The sequence below is a fragment of the Epinephelus fuscoguttatus genome, linkage group LG18 (genome assembly GCF_011397635.1).
Source record: "Epinephelus fuscoguttatus linkage group LG18, E.fuscoguttatus.final_Chr_v1".
Taxonomy (NCBI): Eukaryota; Metazoa; Chordata; class Actinopteri; order Perciformes; family Serranidae; genus Epinephelus; species Epinephelus fuscoguttatus.
In genome coordinates, this window is record NC_064769.1 from 11,254,330 (window position 1) to 11,274,154 (window position 19,825).

Consider the following 19,825-nt stretch of genomic DNA (forward strand, 5'->3'; position numbering starts at 1 on the left):
AAGTACAAAGGGAACCACACGCGGATGCATACAATCCAGTAATGACCCATTGTGCAGCTAGGCAGGATGCAGCAAAGAAAACTGGGTTATCTGCTTTGTGGATGTACTGTTGTTCAGTTGTTTTTTTTTTTTTTTGTGTGTGTGTGTGTGTGTGTGTGTGTGTGTGTGTGCGTGAAGGAATACAGCAAAGTTGTTGCTTTTTGTACAGATTTTAAAATTAGGGAAAAACTAGTCCATACCCACTGAATACAGCATACCATACCATGACTTTATACCAAAAATTAGAAAAAAACAAACATTCGGCCACAGGGGGAGCCACAGGGGGAGCCACAGGGGGAGCCACAGCGATCGGTCGCATTTTAGCCATTTTTAAGCATTTTTCTGTTGTTATAGCGCCACCCAGCTGCCAATTAGAGTTAAATTTCTCCAGTCACCTTGAGGCGTCCTGTTCTACATATCTACCAAGTTTAGTAAAAATTGATATGGCGGTTAGGCCTAGATAAGAAATTAGCTCTCTAGCGCCCCCATTTTGTTTGATGGGGTCAATAATGGAGGGGTCCCCTCAGATTATGTGTGGTCATATGCCTACACAGTTGCGTGGTGATCGGTGAAACCCTTGAGATGTTATACACCTTTATGTGATGAGCCACGCCCTCCACAATATTCATTGCCTTATAGAAGCTCAGTTTTAGTAAGTTTTCCAACTTTTGCCAAGAGGGAACTTTAGATATTGGTCCTTAGATTATGTTCACAGAGTTTCATGCAGATCGGTCAAACTTCCTAGGAAGAAATCGATTTGAAGTGTTTTTCAAAAACTGGAATAACTGGAAGTTATGGGTTGTTGAGGCAGATTTGTTCCTCATGAGGAGAGGCATCTCTGTGCAAAGTTTCATGTCTCTACGACATACGAGGCATGAGATATGCCCATTCAAAGTTTGCAATTTCAATCGGTTGCTATAGCGCCCCCCTTTGGCCAATTGATGTAATATTGCTTCATTGGCATCCTCCCATGACCCTCTACCACTGTGCCAAATTTCACATGGATTGACCAAGTCAGTGAGGAGAAAAACGTGGAACAGACACACACACACACACACACACACAGAGTTTTCACGGCGACAGACAGACAAAGTAAGATACACAGCTCACGTCTTATCAGACTCGGCCGTGCTAAGTTGCCGGCACTATAAACTATCAAACTAAATGGAAAAAGAATTTGCACACTTGAATCAGTGCAAAGAAACTTTTTAATTAGCAAGCTTTTGGTCAGAGACCTTCTTCACCGCATGAACAGTTAGCAAGTGAATGCAGCAGTATAAAAGGTGAAAAGAACATCGCTTGATTTGCCTTAATGCAAAACACTTGTATCAATCAGTTGGACCTGTGTGGTTAAACATCAAGGGGCTTGTAGCCCTGAGTATAGTGGATAGTTTTACAGAAGATTTTAAAAAGGTGTTAACATTACTTGATAAATTAGTTTGCCTCCAAGTGTTGTGAACTTCCAGTGCTGTAATTCCATTATAGTATACACTGACTGCATGTTCTTTTGTGTGTGTGTCTGTTGAAGGGGGGAAACAAAAGCAGAGGAGCGCCTGCAGTCTTAATTTTAAGATTTGACTGACACATCAATTAGGATCATGATGTAATTAGCTCTCATTAGGCAGCCTTTCCATTGGCTCACAAAATCAGTCACACCGCAGCACTTAACACAGGGAGCTTGTTTTTGTGTATGTCAAGCTTTAAACACAAGCAAATTCAGGCTTTTTTCCCTTGTTTTCATATGAAAACGGTTAATTTCTTTTTTTCTTTTCTTTTTTTTTTTTTTTAAGAGGTCCTTTTAAAATCTCAACCTGATTTGCACAATAATGTGGGAGACGACTGCACTCAAATTCAAGCTTTTTGATTGTTTGAATCCATTTTGGTTTCAACCATAGTTATTCAAAGTGAGACCCACAGGCCAATCACTTTCCTCAGAAATATTTTGTGCAGCACCCAGAACATGACATGAATTGCATGTCTCATATTTTAATCATCCCCAGTCCTTTTCATAAATTTTACCTTTAACATATTTAGCATTTAAAGGTCCAGTGTGTAAGATTCAAGAGATTTAGTGGCATCTGGCGGTGAGGATTTCAAACTGAAAGCAGATAAAACTCCTGCTTAGAATTTTTTCAGTGTTCACTCTTTCTACTGGGTCTCTTTCTCTCCAAAACAAATGGACCAGGTGAATAAAATCGGTCAAAACACTGCTTCTCCTATGTTGTTTGGCAAGTCCAGACAGGCTGCTCGCCCAGCACCTGCTAATGTGTGCTTACCTCTTTTCTCTGATAACTTAATGTGTGCTCACCTTATTACATATACAGATGTTTTGGAGGTTTTTCGCCGGTACCTGCATTATCCGAAGCGGTCTCCTCCTTTCCAAAACAAAGGGACCGAATAAAACTGCCCAATCTAGAGCCAGTGTTTGGTTTGTCTGTTCTGGGCTACTGTAGAAACATGACGGTAAAACATGGCAGACTCCTTAGACAAGAACTTGCTTTCTATGTAGATATAAATGGCTCATTCTAAAGTAACAAAAACACAGCATTGCTTATTTACAGGTGATTATGCACTAAAGAAAACATAGGCCTACTTATTATATTCTATTTCTGCCAATATGTCTCCCAAAATCTCACACACTGGACCCTGAATACACTACCTAACTACTGGATCAAACTTTACCTTGCTAACAAGGGTCTGTCAGGTTAGGACAACTTGTGGAAAGCTACTGGTTGCTTGGTGACTAGTGGCACTTTGCAGGTTGCACGTGAATTACGTTCAGTCATCAGTGTTAGAGCTGTTAGCTAAAGTTAGCAGTTTTAGTGGACTTGCATGGTTGAGGAGAAAATGAAGTTTGAGAAAAACTGGACTTCATCTGACCTCGGAGGATAGATATATTGATTTGACTTTTCTGAAAACAGGTGAATACGGTTCTCAAGAAGTTAAATGTTACACCATTTTGAGACCAATCACAAATCCTGTGATGAGTTCATGGATAAAGAGAGCAAGGCTGAACAGTTTCAGAGAGACTTATCTGCCCAACAGTCAGTCTGCACAAGTCTTATGAAAAGGAGTAAAGTAAAAGGGTAGCTCACAAAATTGCCACGCATGGTAAGCAGTTCAACGCTGGAGAGTTTGTGCAAGACTGCTTGGTGAAAGTGGTCGACATCTTATGTCCTGAACCTGTGTGGCAACCCTGGTTTTAAACTTTGTTTGTCTAATGTGTCCTAATTCAAATGTGTTCAACATGATTAAATTATTTTGTTAAAACACACAACAAAGGTCTGATTTTGTAAGCCTTGATCAGATGTCCCATAAGACAGAGATGTATTCCCTGTGGGGTAAAATCACCCAGCAGAAAGGAATTGCAAGACTGGAACTGGCGAGTCAAAAAAAGTCATTCAGTCACCATCTGCCTAATACCACATCTTCACCTCACAGACAGCGGCTGTCCAGTCAAGTGGAGCCTGAAGGAGCAAATGGGAGAAGTGAGAGGAGCCATCAAAAAGTCGCCCACTCTTTCCTACTTGACTGGTGTAGCCGTTGCAAGTTGAAAATAATTTAAACCCTCCAGCACATTCCTAGTTTTGCATGGCTTCACTTATAAATCTAAGTAACCAATAGGTTTGAAATGTAATGAGAAAAACTTCAAACAACTGTACTTGTCTGGACCCCGCTCAATCAGTGCTTTGAACAGACTGGTAAACACACCTTCTAATAATGCTTTGTGAATGCTAAATGACATGGTTCTTGTTTCTTTAGAATTATCACTCCTCTGAGAAGTTACCATGGATGCTGGAGCATGGGGTGTAATCTCAATATTGTAAAATTACTTCTCAGAGGCTCAGAGGCATCCTACCGGAGCCGAAACAATTAGGCGACTGATGGATTCGTCCATCGACAGAAAAGTAATCTACAACTATCGTTATCATTTTTACATACAGTAATTATGTATAAATGATTCCTTGTTTCAGTAATTTTCAAGCTGTTTCAGCTTCTCCAGTGTGAGCATGTACTGTTCATCTCTGTGTTACATCACTATAAAGTGAATATCTTCGGAATTTTTGATTGTTGGCTCGACAAAACATATACACTAAATATGTTATCTTGGGCTGTGCGACTTAGTGATGGGCATTTTTTCCCCACTATTTTTGGACATTTCATAAACAACTGAAATATTCAGCAGATTAATTAATAATGAAAATATTCAGTACATGCAGCACTGCATCCTACAAGAGCAGAGAGGAGCAAGGAGCAGATCCTTGGAATAAATCCTGCCAAGTGCTGAGTTAGTAAAATATATTTATATGTTGATATCAACATCAGATGTCCACAGGGTAGAGTCAAAAGCTGATCGTTAACCCCGTCCTTTGATACCATGTTGCACTTTGCCAGCCATGTAGCTCCCAGCCACCTCTCCGCTCAGATGTTCTCACATGCTGCATGTTACAGAACACCCCATCTTTTTCATCTTTTGGCAGCTTTGTTTCATCTGACTCCTCCTCCTCCTCGAAAGCATCTGGGTGCCTAATTGTTTTCCCTGTACGCAGTGTCTCTGCTGCCAATAAACTGCAGCTGGAGTTTTTTTTTATCAAAGTAAAACCCACATTTTGAATCCAGAAAATAAACTGATACCGTTCTGGATTAATATGACAAGATGCTATGCATGTTTTTCCAATCACATACTTCCCTCCCACTCTAAACGATGTGCATGTTAATCGACAATTAATATACTATGAGCCTCTGCCTCACTTACTGTATCCTTCTGATTAAACAGAAGTCAGAAATCCTACACAAGTAAGAGGCATCTTAAGCAAAGAGACAATGAATAAAAGATTAGTCTAGTGATGGACAGAACTTTCACACATAAAGGGAATGTTTTCATAGCAAATCATTTCCTTAAGAGAGTCCCTGGTCTTTGATCAGGCTTTTGATTTTGTCTATGTGTGGTTTGGTGTAAGGCAACAAGTCTAGCTGTGCAATTTAAGAATTATTGATGAAAAAGTATAATTCACCTGCACAATGATCATTTTTACATAAATCACCCATCCAGAGGTATGTGTTGAATTTATGAAGAAAACTTAACTTTTCTCGCATGCCTCCACTGTGAACGAAGAATCCAAAAAAGTAAAAGGGGGCTTCGTTAAAACCTCTTGTACTCCACCCCCATTTTGTAGCAAAAACGCCTAAAATGACATACCCAAATTAAAATGACTGTAGCTTCTGAACCGCTCCAACTACATACATGCATGAGGTCAGAAAGAAAACTCCCTGAAGTTTCTTGTGAAAGAAACACTCTAGGTGATACAGAGACAGAGTCATGGGTCTGTGAAATCAGTAAAAAAAAAATTGAAGATTTTGCCTAAAATAAAATAAACCCTTGATTATACTGCACGAGGTGTGTGAGAGTTTGAGAACGGCTGTTTAGATATACTTTTGCTGTTGTTAAATGCAGCCCCCTTTTACTCAATTCATCAATTCTTCATCAAGTCACAATTTCTTCGTTCACCCTAGAGGCATGGAAGAAAAAGTTTTCTTCAAGAAATTAAATTAAAGTTCAGCTTCTTCCCCAGGTCTTAATTTTATGACATAGATACGTCCCAACCAGTGAACTCTTGGTTTGTATGGTTCAGGGCTGATTCAAAACAGTAGATGCCATGTTAAACCATTTTCATCATATATACAGCTGATTGTTACAGCACCCACCACTGCCACCATTACCAAAAGGTTGACTGGCCACTTTGGCTGTGACACAGGAACAGCATTGGGATTTGTTCATTTATAAAGCCTTGATGCAGATGCTTCCACCCTACATTTCATCACTGTTAACTCTGTCCTCACATAATCTTGGTACTCGTTCACAGATAGGTTGTTGTTTCACATTCCCTTAATCAGAACAGAACTAGGAAGCATGTCATTCCCTGACAGTGCACCTTATACATGGAATAATCTACAAAAACCTTAAACATGGACACTCTGCCACCATTACGGCCTTATTTCTGATCTTATCAATTGCGGGTCGAAAACAATTGATTTCCCAGAGTCTTACATAAAGGTTTGAATGAATGAATGCATTTTCAACCCATTAAAATGCTGATTTTTACATTTTGAAAGAAATGTCAATATTAACAACAGCATTGATGCGTTTCATTACAATACAGTCAGAAAATGTAGTTTACAGCTCAAAAACATATTCAAGTGAGTAATACCTCTTCAGTGTTTCTGTGCTATTATTGGCCACATGTCTCCCGTGAGCAATGGTTCCTCATCAATATGACATTTTTATCTCACAACTTGCTGTCACTGTTTTGACAAATGTATCTAACTATACCAGCTGATGTTAAATATCTTGTTTTGTTTCCATAATATTATTACGTGTAACAAAAACATTAGTCTTTTTCTCAAATTCATCTTTTAATGAATCATAAGAAGCCTGTGAAGCACATTGTTCAAGTTGTAGGTATCCGTAATGATCAGATAACTGTTTGGGGTATTTTTTGGGTATTTTAAAGTGCCTTTGTGTTAAAAGAAATGCAGTACTTACTATATTTACACTGGTCTGTCTGATGATTTGGACCCTCTAAAAACAGCTACCCATTTGCTTTATTGAATTAGGTTTCTATATTATGTAACTTTTTCATTATCCACTCTCATTGAGGTTTTGAAGTTATTTATATTACACCCATGGCTGAAATGCTGTAACAAGAACTCTGTGATTTTTACTTTTTTCAAGTCCTCAAAGGACTTTGTGTCGACCAGAATGAACATCTTGAGGCAACATGGTTTTCTATTCTGCAGCAGCAGAGGTTCGCCCCAAGATCCTTACCAAAGGTTGTCGGTGTCACTTGCCCATAACATTAATATTCCACAGGCAAATAATTCATTTTAAACTGTGACCCGTGGTTCAAGGAAAGCACTAAGTCATGCTCTTTCTCGCAGCCTTGCAGTCTCTTTTTTGCAGTCAGACATTGTGCAAAACTGAATGTCAAGTCAGTTGAATATGTGAACCACATTTTATGTCAGTTGGACTTCTGCTATGGGAAATCTTCCCTTGCTTTTTTTTTTTTTTTTTTTTTTGCTGAAGGGGTGTATGAGTGCAGGCCACAAAACCTGCTAGCAGGCATTATACATGGCTGCCTACATTGCCTATGCACAGGACTGCCTCTGCTGGTCAGAACTAAAACAAAAAAAAAAACATTAAAAACTTTTAATGACAAAAGTTTGTGCCTGTTTCCATGAGAAAGATCAATGTAGCCCACACCCTGAGCGCCATGAGGAAACTGTGATGAGAATGCTTCATAAGATTTGAAGGTATACGCCACAGAAATGTGAGGATGTCAGACTGCAAGTACTTTGGGACTTGAGCAGTATGGATTTTGTGTTGGAGTTTTTTCTTGAATTGACATAAACTTTATATCTGAGATCATGTTCCTCTTTGTAAATAGAGCGGCACAGTTGAGTTGCTGTCAACAAATAGCAAAGTACAGAGCACACAGTTCATCTTTTAGTCTTTGACATGCAACTGTGTCAGTGAGGCAAGGCAAATGTCAGGGAGTTAGTGCTTTGTCAGGCAGTGACAGGCTAATGTCTGTGTTTCTGCATCATTAGTTTTCCACAGGTGATAACTAAGGCGATGTTCACATACAAGAAAATGAGGACGAAATCAAATTTTTTAAGCCCTCGTGTGACACTGATTTTTTCAGAGTAGTGTGGACACAGAAACACAATTTGTTCAAATCAGATCTGGGCGTCTTTCATATGTAGGTCCTAAATCTGATACATATCTGATCACTGACCATGAGACCACTGTGAGAATGGTTATATAAGAATTTATGTGGGTTTTTCCTCATACATCCATGGTATTTCCACGTTATACTTAACTGCGCAAATGCAGATCACTCACCATGCAGTGTCTGAGTGGCTCTTTGAGACCACAGAAGGCTGCCATCATAGTACTTATGCCGCAGTGGGCTGCTGACGGTTTCTGACAGTGACAGCTTACTTACATTACATGACAGCATTGTTGTAAGGTGCTGACTGAGATATTGGAATTTAGCCGTGGACATCCCATTTTGGAAGAACTGTTCCTTTGTAAAACCCTTAACACTGTGGCTGCACTATTCCTGACTCCTCTCCCGGCTGCAGCCACACCTCTCTCTCAACAGAACTACCAGCAATAGCAGCTATTAGCAGGTAGCCGACCAAAGCCCATTTGTTTGATAGCCTGTTATCCCCAAAACAAACGTGCATTGCTTCGAAAATATGCTATACACTCAAACAAACAGAAGCACATGCCTAATTACTATGCAGAATGACATCATCTGACTTTCCCACTATGGTGATCATCTGGGCAATGAAGCTTGCACTATGTCATTCATTTTTCCCCAAATGCCTGTTTCACAAATGCGACATTCATTTATTGATATTCCAAAGTGCCTGTGTGTGACATTATTGGTTGAGTGTGAGGCATTTCAAGACAAGAATCCGTTCACACTGATATGGATCATTTCAAACATGAATGGGAACAGTCTAATTGAACATTAAGTCCTGAAATGTGAATGTAGCCTAAAAGTGGTTTGACAGGATGGCTCTGTGTGTGTGTGTGTGTGTGTGTGTGTGTGTGTGTGTGTGTGTGTGTGTGTGTGTGTGTATGTGGTAATTCCTTTATTGGAATGATTTTTATCTCAGCTACCTTTTCGATGTTAATGGCTTTTCTGGCAATATTCAATCTGGATCATGACATATTCATAGCACACAGACACTGATTAAGATACTAAATGACACTTGTCTTAATGCTAATTCAGGGAAAACATCAGGCTGATCACCTACCGGTATCTGGTACAGTCCTCAGTCAGTTAGGGTTGTTTCTAGACTTTATGGACTATGTTGTTGCCATTGGCGTTTGTAAACCTAAACCGTGAGGAGCCCCCCAGGGTTCTATTCTTGGGCCTCTAATATTCACAGGTTATTGAAGGAGAAAGAAATATACTAGGCTTGGGTGGTATCCATTTTTTTCTGAGCTGAGCTCCTGGTGATATAAGTCATTGTGGATTATGTGGCACTGTGAAGCTTACAATGTTGTGTTTCTAATATGCAATTAGCCTACCTAGTCAATTCTTGCTGGGCCCATAGAAAAATGAATAAATAGGAAATAAGCACCTTTCTTTCATAGATTCTTGCTGGCGAACCTTGGTGTCGTGGCGGATACAAACACATCAGCAGGCTGAATGGAGATGATGTGCAGGAAGTGGTAGCAGACTGGCAGTTGAATAAAATTTTTTAGCAAGGATGCAAATGGTCCACTAATCTTGATCAGAACTGACTGGCTCAACTTTGTTACCAGGACTAATCCCATATTACTCACAACCAGGGGCAGGGACATTTTTCTTTTTAACTTGTCCTGTAACGTTATCCCCACTACTCGCAGTTGCCATCTGTGTTAGCTTAACTGTATTCCATCAGTAGAGACTGACCTCTAGTAGTGCATGTCAAACACTCATATCAGTTTAATGGACAAAGCAGCGTCTGTATTGTTGAGGGCATTAATAACCTTCAGGATTTCTTAATACCCTGGTATACCTGAATAGCTTGATACCGCCCAAGCCTATAACACACTGCCAGTGTAATATAAGAGTTTTGTCTCAGAGCAAACACCAGCAACATGCTGCATCTTGTCCATCACTCTGAAGCCTAACCATCAGTTTAATGTATTGTTATCTTCCTATATTTTACCGGTCCCATCAGTGTGATGTATTTGAATGAAAACGTCCACCTTTCTATTTCAGGCTGTAAGCAGCCACTGTGAAAAATGTACATGTCGGTTTGAGAAAAATCAAAACAAATCGCTGCTAAACCCACCACAATCAGATTCTCTCCTCAGGGGCATGTGAAAGGGTTTCTCTCTATATGGCAGGGTGAAACTGTTCTTCAGGGGGCTGCAGTGCACACAGAGCCATTACTAACACTGGCACAGTCAGCTCTGTGTCATCGTATAAATCAGAAGTCCTGGCCACAGGTGGCCCATAGATCACACAGTCACACCATGGTGTCAGGCAGAAACAGCGGATGTGCACACCACATGCCTTGCCTCCAAAGAGGAAATCAATCACCTGGAGTGTCTGGACTGCCAGCACCACCCCCACTTAGCCCCAGTGTCCAGCACGCTATGCCACCTACACCACATTAACAGCAGCAGGGACAAACCCTCGCTCTACCTCCATTGTACTACCAATCAGCACCCGTGGTTTCTTAGCCCACGGAGGCAGAGCAAACCAATCCAATGAGTTTTTGAGTGATTTCAAAACAATGCTGAACCCTGAGCTAAAGAGAGCTGGCTTAAAGAAAGGACTGGCAGAAGCAGAATGCATTCAGTTGTTTGAGCTGTATGGCTGGCAGCTATGAAATCTATTTACTGCAGAATAGAGAGACGGAGTCTGATGGGCCAAAATTAAAAGAGCATGTGGTGTGAAGATTTTCCACGCGCATTTAGGAAATGCATCGTCAATAAATCAATGTGGACAGTGCGAGACTAAAGGGGGTCTAATCATGTTTTCATCCAATGCGGAGTCTGTCTTACACATCGAGGGGAAACATGTTGTTATCTTATTGAATTAATGTGCAAGTTGTTCTGTTTTTTTAAACCATGATGGGCATTTTTTCCCTAGTGACCTCATCTTCAAGCACTAGACTGTGTTAGTTCTATTCAGTGAAACACGAGGCCTATTTGCACTTTAATTTAGCCGTTATTAGACTTGTACAGTGTAAAAAGAAATTAAAATAGTCAAGTTGGCATTGGCTTAGTGAATGATGGCGTTTTGATTTTGCAGTCAGGAAAAGGAGGGGACTAAATGAAACCAACTTCAAGTCCAATTAGCTGTCACACGTCTTAAGGTGGTTTCACAATCAATATATATTGATAGGTGTTTCACAATCCAGTCCTTGAGCGCTTCTGTACAGTACTTAAAGTCATGACTCCAGTAGTGAGTCTGGCACACTGCACTTGGTTCATCTGTTTACTGCTCAACCAATCACACCCATGTTCAACCACAAAAGCCAAAGGAATTAGAATTAGCACCTCATGTTTGTATGCCTCCAAAATTTGTGATAATTAGTGTAAAATTTCTTGAGTTATGGACAAAAACATCTGTGTGAGGTCACAGTGACCTTTTAACATTGACCACCAAATTCTAATCAGTTCAGTTTTGAGGAAATTCCCTTAAGGCGTTCTTGAAATGTCATGTTCAAGGCAATTGTACTTATGTACATCAGGCCCCCAGGAAGTGCGTTGGACTTTGAAGCCAATTTGGAATAGTGGCCAAATCGTGTAACTACAACCTCCTGGTCTGTCAAGTGATGCCATTAGGCTCATTAGGCCATTAGGCACACAGTGACAATCGGGATTTGATCCATTAAGCCTGAACAGATTTGAATTTTTAAACATTTGACCTCTGTTCAAATTAGCAGAGGGCTGAACCACAAGTGGCCTGCTTGGCCAGCAGAATTCAAAGTCTATAGCGCACTTACTCTGTGGGCCCAATGACGCAGAAGATCCGGGAAATTTACACCCAGGAAGTTAAATTTGCCACTGAGCAACTTTTATAGGACTGAATTGCACTCTGCCTCTAACACTGTATCCAGTTCTCTGTATACCCTCAGGACATACATTAATACAGCCACAGGTTGTTGGTACATAACTCTTTGTTGTCTTCAAGCCACAGTTCAGCATCTAAACAGCTATCAGCCAAGTGGGCACAATTCATGGCTGCGTGCCAGGATCGAACAACAATGCAAAATATTATGTGTTAACCATTCCAGACTTATTTTTGATTACACTAGTAACTGACATTAAACTACTTTAAAAAAAAGAAAGGAGAACAATTCAATGATCTCAATGATTTCAATGATCATTATTTCAGCCCTACATATTTGGCTTTGGCTTTGGCTTTGGCATTTTTCTGGTGAATTAAATTCTTGTTTGCTGTTTTATTGTCATGATAATGATCATAGGATTAAAATGATGTGCTATTACATATTAATATATTCTTGTGGGGCAGTCTTTGCAGTCGTTGCAAATATAAAACAAAATGTGAGGAAAGATACAACTGGAATTTCATTATCAGTGTCTTATTTGTTTTATACTGTGCCTCAATGCACTCTGACCTGGCTGGTGTACTCTCTATGACCTTACAATGAGGTCCACTGTCTCTATCAGTGTGTGTATGTGTCTCACCTGTATGAGGCGTCCCTGCTCCGTCTGCAGCGTGTTGAGGTCTTGCCCCAGGCTGCCCTGCCCCCTGCGCAAGGATTCATAGTCCATTTTCAGTTGCCCGGCGTGTGCTGACAGCTTTGCCACCTCCTCAGCCAGATTGACAAGAAGAGCCCGATCCTGGCCTTTCACTGACTTCAGGTCAGAGTCATGGTCGGTTAGCGAGTGAAGCAGTGATGTCTGCACACCCTCCAGGCGCAAAAAGTTACTGTTATAGTCGGGACAGTTGGGATCGATGAAGATGTTGATACGAGAGCCGTCGCCTCTCTCAACAGTGACCAGGGCATTGGCTTCATCCTGATTGGTAGAGATGTGGGGTAGGCCATCAGACATGGGTGGGGCCTGGTAGTGATTCATAAAAAGGATGGTTCCAGTTACGGTGACAGCCAGCAATACAGCCACGAATAGCAGGATAGTGCAGAGCAGGTAGCTGCAGCTCATCCTCTGTGAGTAGGAGGGAATGAGGGAGGGAAGGGAGGAAATAAGGAAGGAAGAGAAAAAGTAGATGTTAGGATCAAAGTTGCTAGAATACTAAAAACTTGCCTTGTTCCAAAAGAAATTACTTTCATCCATCACTGGGGATATTTTGAATGCCAGATGCTCAGTACTCAGCAATATAAACATATTCCCATCTGTCAGAATGTAGTTTTGAATGATTTATGTAGCAACATAATGTAGATTCCTTCAACTGCCAGTCCTCTTAAAAATCAAAATCCTCCAACATCCTTTAAATGTCATAGTGGTGCAGTAAACTGAGGAGGCTAGCCTGAGACACCTCTGGTCAAAGCACCATCTTTCCATTTCAGAGGCAGGAAGGAAAACAATAAAAACCTGAAACAATGGTCGCCAGGAAGAGAAAGTAAAACAAAAAGAGACTCAGACAGCCTATAGAATTTAAATGAACGCACAGAGAGTAGAATCCTCTTAGAGGAAAAAAGCCAACCTCTACCAGTAACATGGTCTCCATTAACTGGACTATAAAAGGCCAGTATGATGGCCCTTTATGATCCGGCTACATTTTTCCACTCAGGTCAAGAGAACTAGCAATGAAGCAAGCAATATGGCCCACCTATGCATGATTAACAATGCTTGGCTCCCCCATATCTTCCTCCAAATGAATCAGCATATGATCTCTTACTGATTTTTTTTTCTGCATCGGAGAATGTTCTCTCTGTGAGAATATGTGGGCAGGTGTGTGTGAGCGTGTGTTTGCATGTGAAAGTGTGAGTGAGTGCAAGCTCATTAATATGTAAATTGCCTGCACAAGCAAAGTGAAGCATACTAATAGACAGCTAATGGTCTGCTTTACGAGAGAGGTTTATGGTTACTTTAATGCGAAGAAAATCAATTGTGTTGTCCAGGAAATACTCCTATCCGCCGCGTTTACCCACAATAAAAAAGTTGTAACTCCCGCGACAGCTTGTCCATCCGAAATACGGGCTCTGTGCACAACAAGTGTGCATGTCGTACGCTATGTGGAAACCATATGAGCTCTCAATTATTAGCCCATATAGTGTTGGCACACACAAAAAAAGGGACCTATTTGAGGTCTGAGGATGATTTCTCTCATGGGCCTCAATTGTAGCCCTCGTCGGTCCAATCATGAGCCAAAGTAAATGCACACAAAAGGGGTTCATGTGGGGCCAGAGGATGGTTTTCTCACATGGGTCCCATTTGTAACCCCCTGGCTTCATTCACAACTCACATGGGCAGACACATATGGGGCCTGGAGCCAGCGAGCAAATTTCGCTGGGCCTGGCGAGTCCCTGCTGGATGCCTCTGTTTCTGTGCTTCACAAAAATATATTTTAGCTGTGATTTTAAAAATCTATCCCCCACTGCAAACAACAAGCACACATGGACTTGGTAAATAACACAGTAGATGCATGTGGTAGATTACTGCATTTGAACAAGAACTGTATTTGGTAAATCTCAGAAGACAAGCTGTTTCAACAGAGTGGGTGATTGGAGAATGACTGCTTTCATCACGTGTTGCATGTTTTATTGATTTATTTATTTTTTTTACTCCTGTATTATAAAAATCCATTTCTTAGGATCTACGTGTGGAGCACATTGATTTAATTAATGCATTATAGTTATTCTGCAGGGGCCAACTTTACTGTGGCCGCTGTTTTCAGGACACTGCTGGCATCTACGGAAGCACTGTCACTGCAAACTGCCCCAAGGCTCTATTTGTCCAAATGGATTGGAAGATGTGCACACATGCATGCGCACACACACACAATTTGCACACAACTCTTTCTGCCTAATACTTGTTACAGACAGGCAAGTACATGCACATATTGAACATAAAAAAAACTGGATTACTTTGTCAGAACCTTCTCACTTCTTCCTGTTTTTTCACCCAAATGCATCATCACAGAAAAGAGCTCCAGGGAAGCATTGCCAAACATAACATTTTTTTTGTATCCTTGCTCTAACTTAAAATGTAGACCCTGACTGCATGATGAAATCTCTCTTTGCATGTCAAACAGTTTTTTTTCTTTCCCCTGTGTGTTTGAGTGCAGGTGCAGCTGAGTGATTTTGACTGGGCTTGGCTCTCTATGTAAGTGTGTATGAATGTGTGTGTGTGTGTCAGGGTGTCGTCTGTGCTGTACATAATGTGTATAATAGCGTCATGCTGCAGAATGGCTGCAGCATAACATTAGGAGGGGTTCACTGAGCTCCGTCGCCAGCGGGCCAAGACATCAGTGGAAACCATCATGGGCACTGCACTAAATACTCATTGCTAGCATACTGATTGTTAACTTAAATTCTAGGAGATATGGTGCTGTGCACAGACATTTTGCAGGGCAGGTGTTACAGTGGAATAAAGGGCAGGCACAAAATGCTGGTGCAAAAAAAACCCCATAAAAATAATAATTGTACTCACACAAAGTGCACTTTGACAGGAGGTTTTTATCTGCCAGCACCAGAGGGTTTCTTGAGGCCTGGGTATCAGGTCCCCAGGAGACCCATCCTTGCAGCAAATTCTTCCCAGTGGCCACATGTGGTATTGCAGCAGAAAAAAACCCTGCGGCCCAAAAAGCATTTTCCTAGTAGGCCACCACTGGAAAAAAATAACCCTTTTGTAAAACTGCTGACAGGACACCTCAAACTGCAAACAAAGTCAGCTATGATTCTTTTGTATTCTGAATTTTTGAGCCATAGTGGTTTTATATTTGTAAAACTTTCCTTAAGCCAAGAAAAGCGATTTCAAAAATCTGTGACATCATCACAATGTAAAGTCTATAGGTCCTAACATACCAAACTTCTCACCTCACACCTCTCAGGCAGGCACAGAACATACGTGCTTGCTGTCTGTTAGTTTTGACATGTTCATGTGCAACTTTCTGACCAAAAAAAGGCAATATAAGGCGATGCAGCAGAGGGCTCTTGTCGCCACTAGTTCTCTGATGTCAGTTTGGTGTGTCTGGGCCTTAAGAGCTTTAGCAGGAACTTGTGGGCGTGGCCAACGGGAGACACGCAAGGCCTACTGTGCATATTCAGAGGGCCAAGTATCACAGACATACACCCAGAACCTAAACTTTTTGGGTGATTGTGCCGGGCAAGCAACACCATTGGAACGAATAGGTGCCATCTTGGCGTCCGGTATCTAGCTATTATTAAACTCTATGCTAAGTACATACAGCAAATTTGTGCACAGTAATGAGCAGGGGAAATATCTGTCTAGCTTACGTATCAGGTGTCTAAATATCTACACTTTAAACACCCAGCAGCTGCTACGCATAAACATTCATTTTATACATTCCTCATTTATTTATATCGGGCAACAACAACAAAAAAAACAATGCCACATTGTGCAGGCTCTTGTGGTCTATATAATAACCACTCACAATCACAAAAATTGAACAACACTGTTCTCTGAAAAAATAAAATTAACCAATTATACCCTTCAATCTACAAAATAGGCCTATGTTCAGTTGCAACAAACAGACAAAATGCTCTTCTCCTCTTCTCTCCTCAATATTTTCTCTACTTCTTGCCTTTTCTCTCCTCTTTGTAATTTGTTCTCCTCCTCTCAACTACCCCTACCACCCCCTTTTTCAATCCTCACACGCTAAAACTTACAATTTTCTCTCAATAATCTTTAAGTATTCTTAAAGTATCTCAAAAAAACAGGTGCATGCAGGTCCTTGCTCCTCCTCTGCATTCATTACGCACCGCAGCCCAAACAGAACGATGACCCAGCTGAGGTCATATATGTGAGGCCTTCAGACCATTCTGATTTCTCACTTTGAGTTCTAAAGTGGAAAGCAGATCTTGGAAAACTAAAACTTTTGGATCACTTAACTTTGTGGGAAACCAAAGAGTCCAGAAATGGCCCGCGGTAGACCATAAATGCAGGAGGAGCACCTGCATACAGTAACCATGCAGGTAAGACGACTTTAAGATTTATTTTAGCATCTTACTTGTTAATTCATCCTCTTAAAGTGCTATCAGTGTCGCAATCAATGTAACTTTTTAAGATCAAAGGTGGACAGTTCACACCATGTTATTATGCCTACATGGTGTGAACTGTCCAGATTTAGTGAAAACAGGCTCTCATCCATGATTTCTTATGTACAATGAGTATTTGATCAACAGAATGTGTTGAGTATGCCTGTACAGGTGTGTAATGTATTAACAATTAGTGTAGTGATTGAAAAACACTGAGGGCATCAAATCTTACAAAGGTGATGTCGATTAACGCCAAAAATGTAATTTGTAATTGTGCAACATGAAAACAATGGACCTATTAGGAGTGAGCATCACGATGTAAGGACACACAGGTCTCCACTATCATCCACCCAATAAGGGCTGTCGGATATGATATTACAGTTTAAAGAGCCAGTGTGTAAAATGGGTTGAAAACAGTGACATCAGTGGTCAAATTCTAGATTGCAGGGCTCACTCGCTCACCCCTCCCGTCGGGTAAATGATGGTGGCCTCGTAGGGACAAAAAGCCTTGCGCAGACACGAGTTTTTCAGGAGTAGGTCTATCTAGCGCCGAGGTGAATATTTATTTAGAAATGTAAACCATGTTACGATTAAGCAATATCAGGGAGTGATGTTGTACTGTGATATCGTCACGGCTGTGATTTGGTCATAGGCACGAGGCCGCAGAGCTTGAGTGTGATATTGCTTTTATACAACAGTTCAACAGTTAAATAAGCAAGGCTGATTACGAAATGTTGAAAAATGAGGACAAAATAGATAATTTAAGCATTTTATTTGTCTTCCGCCAACAAAAATAGTTCCCTCAGGACTCCGCTGTCACCGTTGCTATGTAACGCAGACATGGTGCACCAGGCACTTACTCTTTATACACATTTATCTGCACGTTTCCATTAATTGTGCAGCCGGTGAAATAAGTCTCTGGTGACTGCATGGTGGACTGTGGCTTCACAGGCACAGCCGACTCTGCCTTCTGATCTGACAGTATGTTGCTTTTCTCCAAGTCATTGAGCTCCGCTGATGAAACACTGACAAACCTGGATGTGTGCTCAGATGGATTCAGCTTCTCCTCTCCCTCATCTTCCTCTGATGACCATTCATAGTTCAATTCAAAACTTATTTTAGGAAATAAATCCATATTTTTGGCTGTTTGACAGTGGATGAATTAATTAGCCTACAACTCAACTGCTGACCTAACTGACACTAACCGCCAGTATTGATTTGACTGTTGATTGCAATCAGCTGTGAGGTGGAGTGATACATACACAGTGAAATAACCGTGATGTTGTACTCCAATATGGTCACGGTTTTACTGTCTCTCGACCAATCAGACTGCAGGGCCGGAACTAACTGTTGTATAATATTGTAACAAATCCCTCACGAGCAGGAGACCAGAGGAGCGTTTGAGAAAAAGGCCAGTTTATTTGAGCACTCCAAAAACTCCGGTAACACTCCAGGGGGTAAAAGACTCTGTCCCAAACTCTGACTCTTCTAGCGTAACAGACACACTTCATACACACATACTCATTTACCATACTGAGTGGGGACCCCCTCCCCTCGCTGCTCCACCAATCTCCAGCCCGCACACTGACTGACAGCGTCGCCGGTAAACAGAGCTCTGCTGTTTATTTAGCCTAGCAATATCTCCGGACTATAGTCGCTGCAATGGACGACTTTGAACGCAATTTTGAAGAGTTTCTTGTAGCGGACACAGACCCAGAGCCATACCTGTTTGAGCCGGAGCATACAGATGAGGAACTCCATGTGTTTGATGCTGAGTGGGCGAGAAGAGAGGCTGAATGCACAGAATGGGATTCGGTGCTACTGCTGCCATCGTTGGGGAGATATATCATCAGGAGGGAAAGCGCCGCAGAGAGTGCATCGCAAGGAGTGAAGTTGCGTCTTCTTTTCCTCGCAGATGACGGTTCGGGTTCATTCTCTCCTGTTGCGTGGTAAGTGTGGTCCATTCGCAAACTTAATAACTAAAAAAACTTTTCACTACTCTCTATCGACGAACTACTAACGCTCTCTGCTGTTTCCTCCTCCTTCTTCCTTCCTTCCGCTGTCTTCGTTGGTTTAAAAACGCGTTCTCTGGCTGGCTGGATTGTCCACTCGGTCTGCCGTACATACATGGCGACGCAAGATGGCGACCTCTCTAAAGCAAGGCCCTTGCTATATATATATAAAAGCATAATTATAAGGCTACGAAAACCAAACAAATTTTATTTTATAGCGATTATACCCTTGTATAAACATATTAATGGGTAGAATATTCAGATTCAGATTCAGATTGACAGTAAACCATGCCAAATGTTACACACTGGCCCTTTAAGTATTCAGTTTCAACACTGATGCATTTTATGTTTCTTAAAACCTGTTTCTTATTTTGCCCTTTTGCCTAAAGATAGTAAACAAGTGTTGACAGCTCATTTTTAGATTTTATTCCCACAAAGCTTTGCATTCACAGACCTCATGATTTTCACCTTAGTTGTTCTCAGACCACTCTGTGCCATCTCTTCCTGTCAAACAAAATATGTGTACCTCACTCACTCCTCCTCTACTGCAGACCTTCATCGAGCTATAAAGGAATGAGGACAGTCAATAATGTCCTGACTGGCTCCTCCTCCATCAAACACCAACCAGACCAATCTGTGACTTGCAAAAAATTAGGAAGAAAGTTTGCCTGAAATATAGGATTGAAATTGAGGGGACTGTCAGTGTGTATTACAAAATTACTTTTTGACAGTTATGGTCCTCCTTCAGTAGCAGTTTCTGCCAAAACAAATCACCCTTTGAGCATTGCAACCTTTTTCCTTGACCCTCCTCTGTCTCCTGAGACTTCTGCCCCTCTGCCTTTAGCCCTCTCCATCGCTTTCATCCCCAGCCTCCCCTGGTCCCCCTTGACCCTCTGTCCCCACCTCTTTAAAATATCTTGTGCAATGGGCAGACCTCTCAAGCACTGCAGGAATGAATTTGGAAGGGATGTGACGAAAGATGCATGGCACACATCTGAAAACCTGTCTTTCAAAAAGAGACCTGAGTATAGGACGAGGGTCTTTGAATA

The 19,825-nt window shown here is 41.3% G+C and overlaps 1 protein-coding gene across 4 annotated transcripts in view; it reads right to left on the reverse strand.

Moving 5' to 3' along the window:
* fibcd1b (fibrinogen C domain containing 1b) overlaps window positions 1-19,825 on the reverse strand; it is a 160,579-nt gene that overhangs the window by 93,486 nt on the left and 47,268 nt on the right. For all 4 annotated transcript variants that reach the window (XM_049604685.1, XM_049604684.1, XM_049604686.1 and 1 more), the window contains one exon: window positions 12,269-12,748. In XM_049604685.1, coding sequence (XP_049460642.1) covers window positions 12,269-12,748 — 480 coding nt within the window. The remainder of the gene's footprint in view (window positions 1-12,268; window positions 12,749-19,825) is intronic.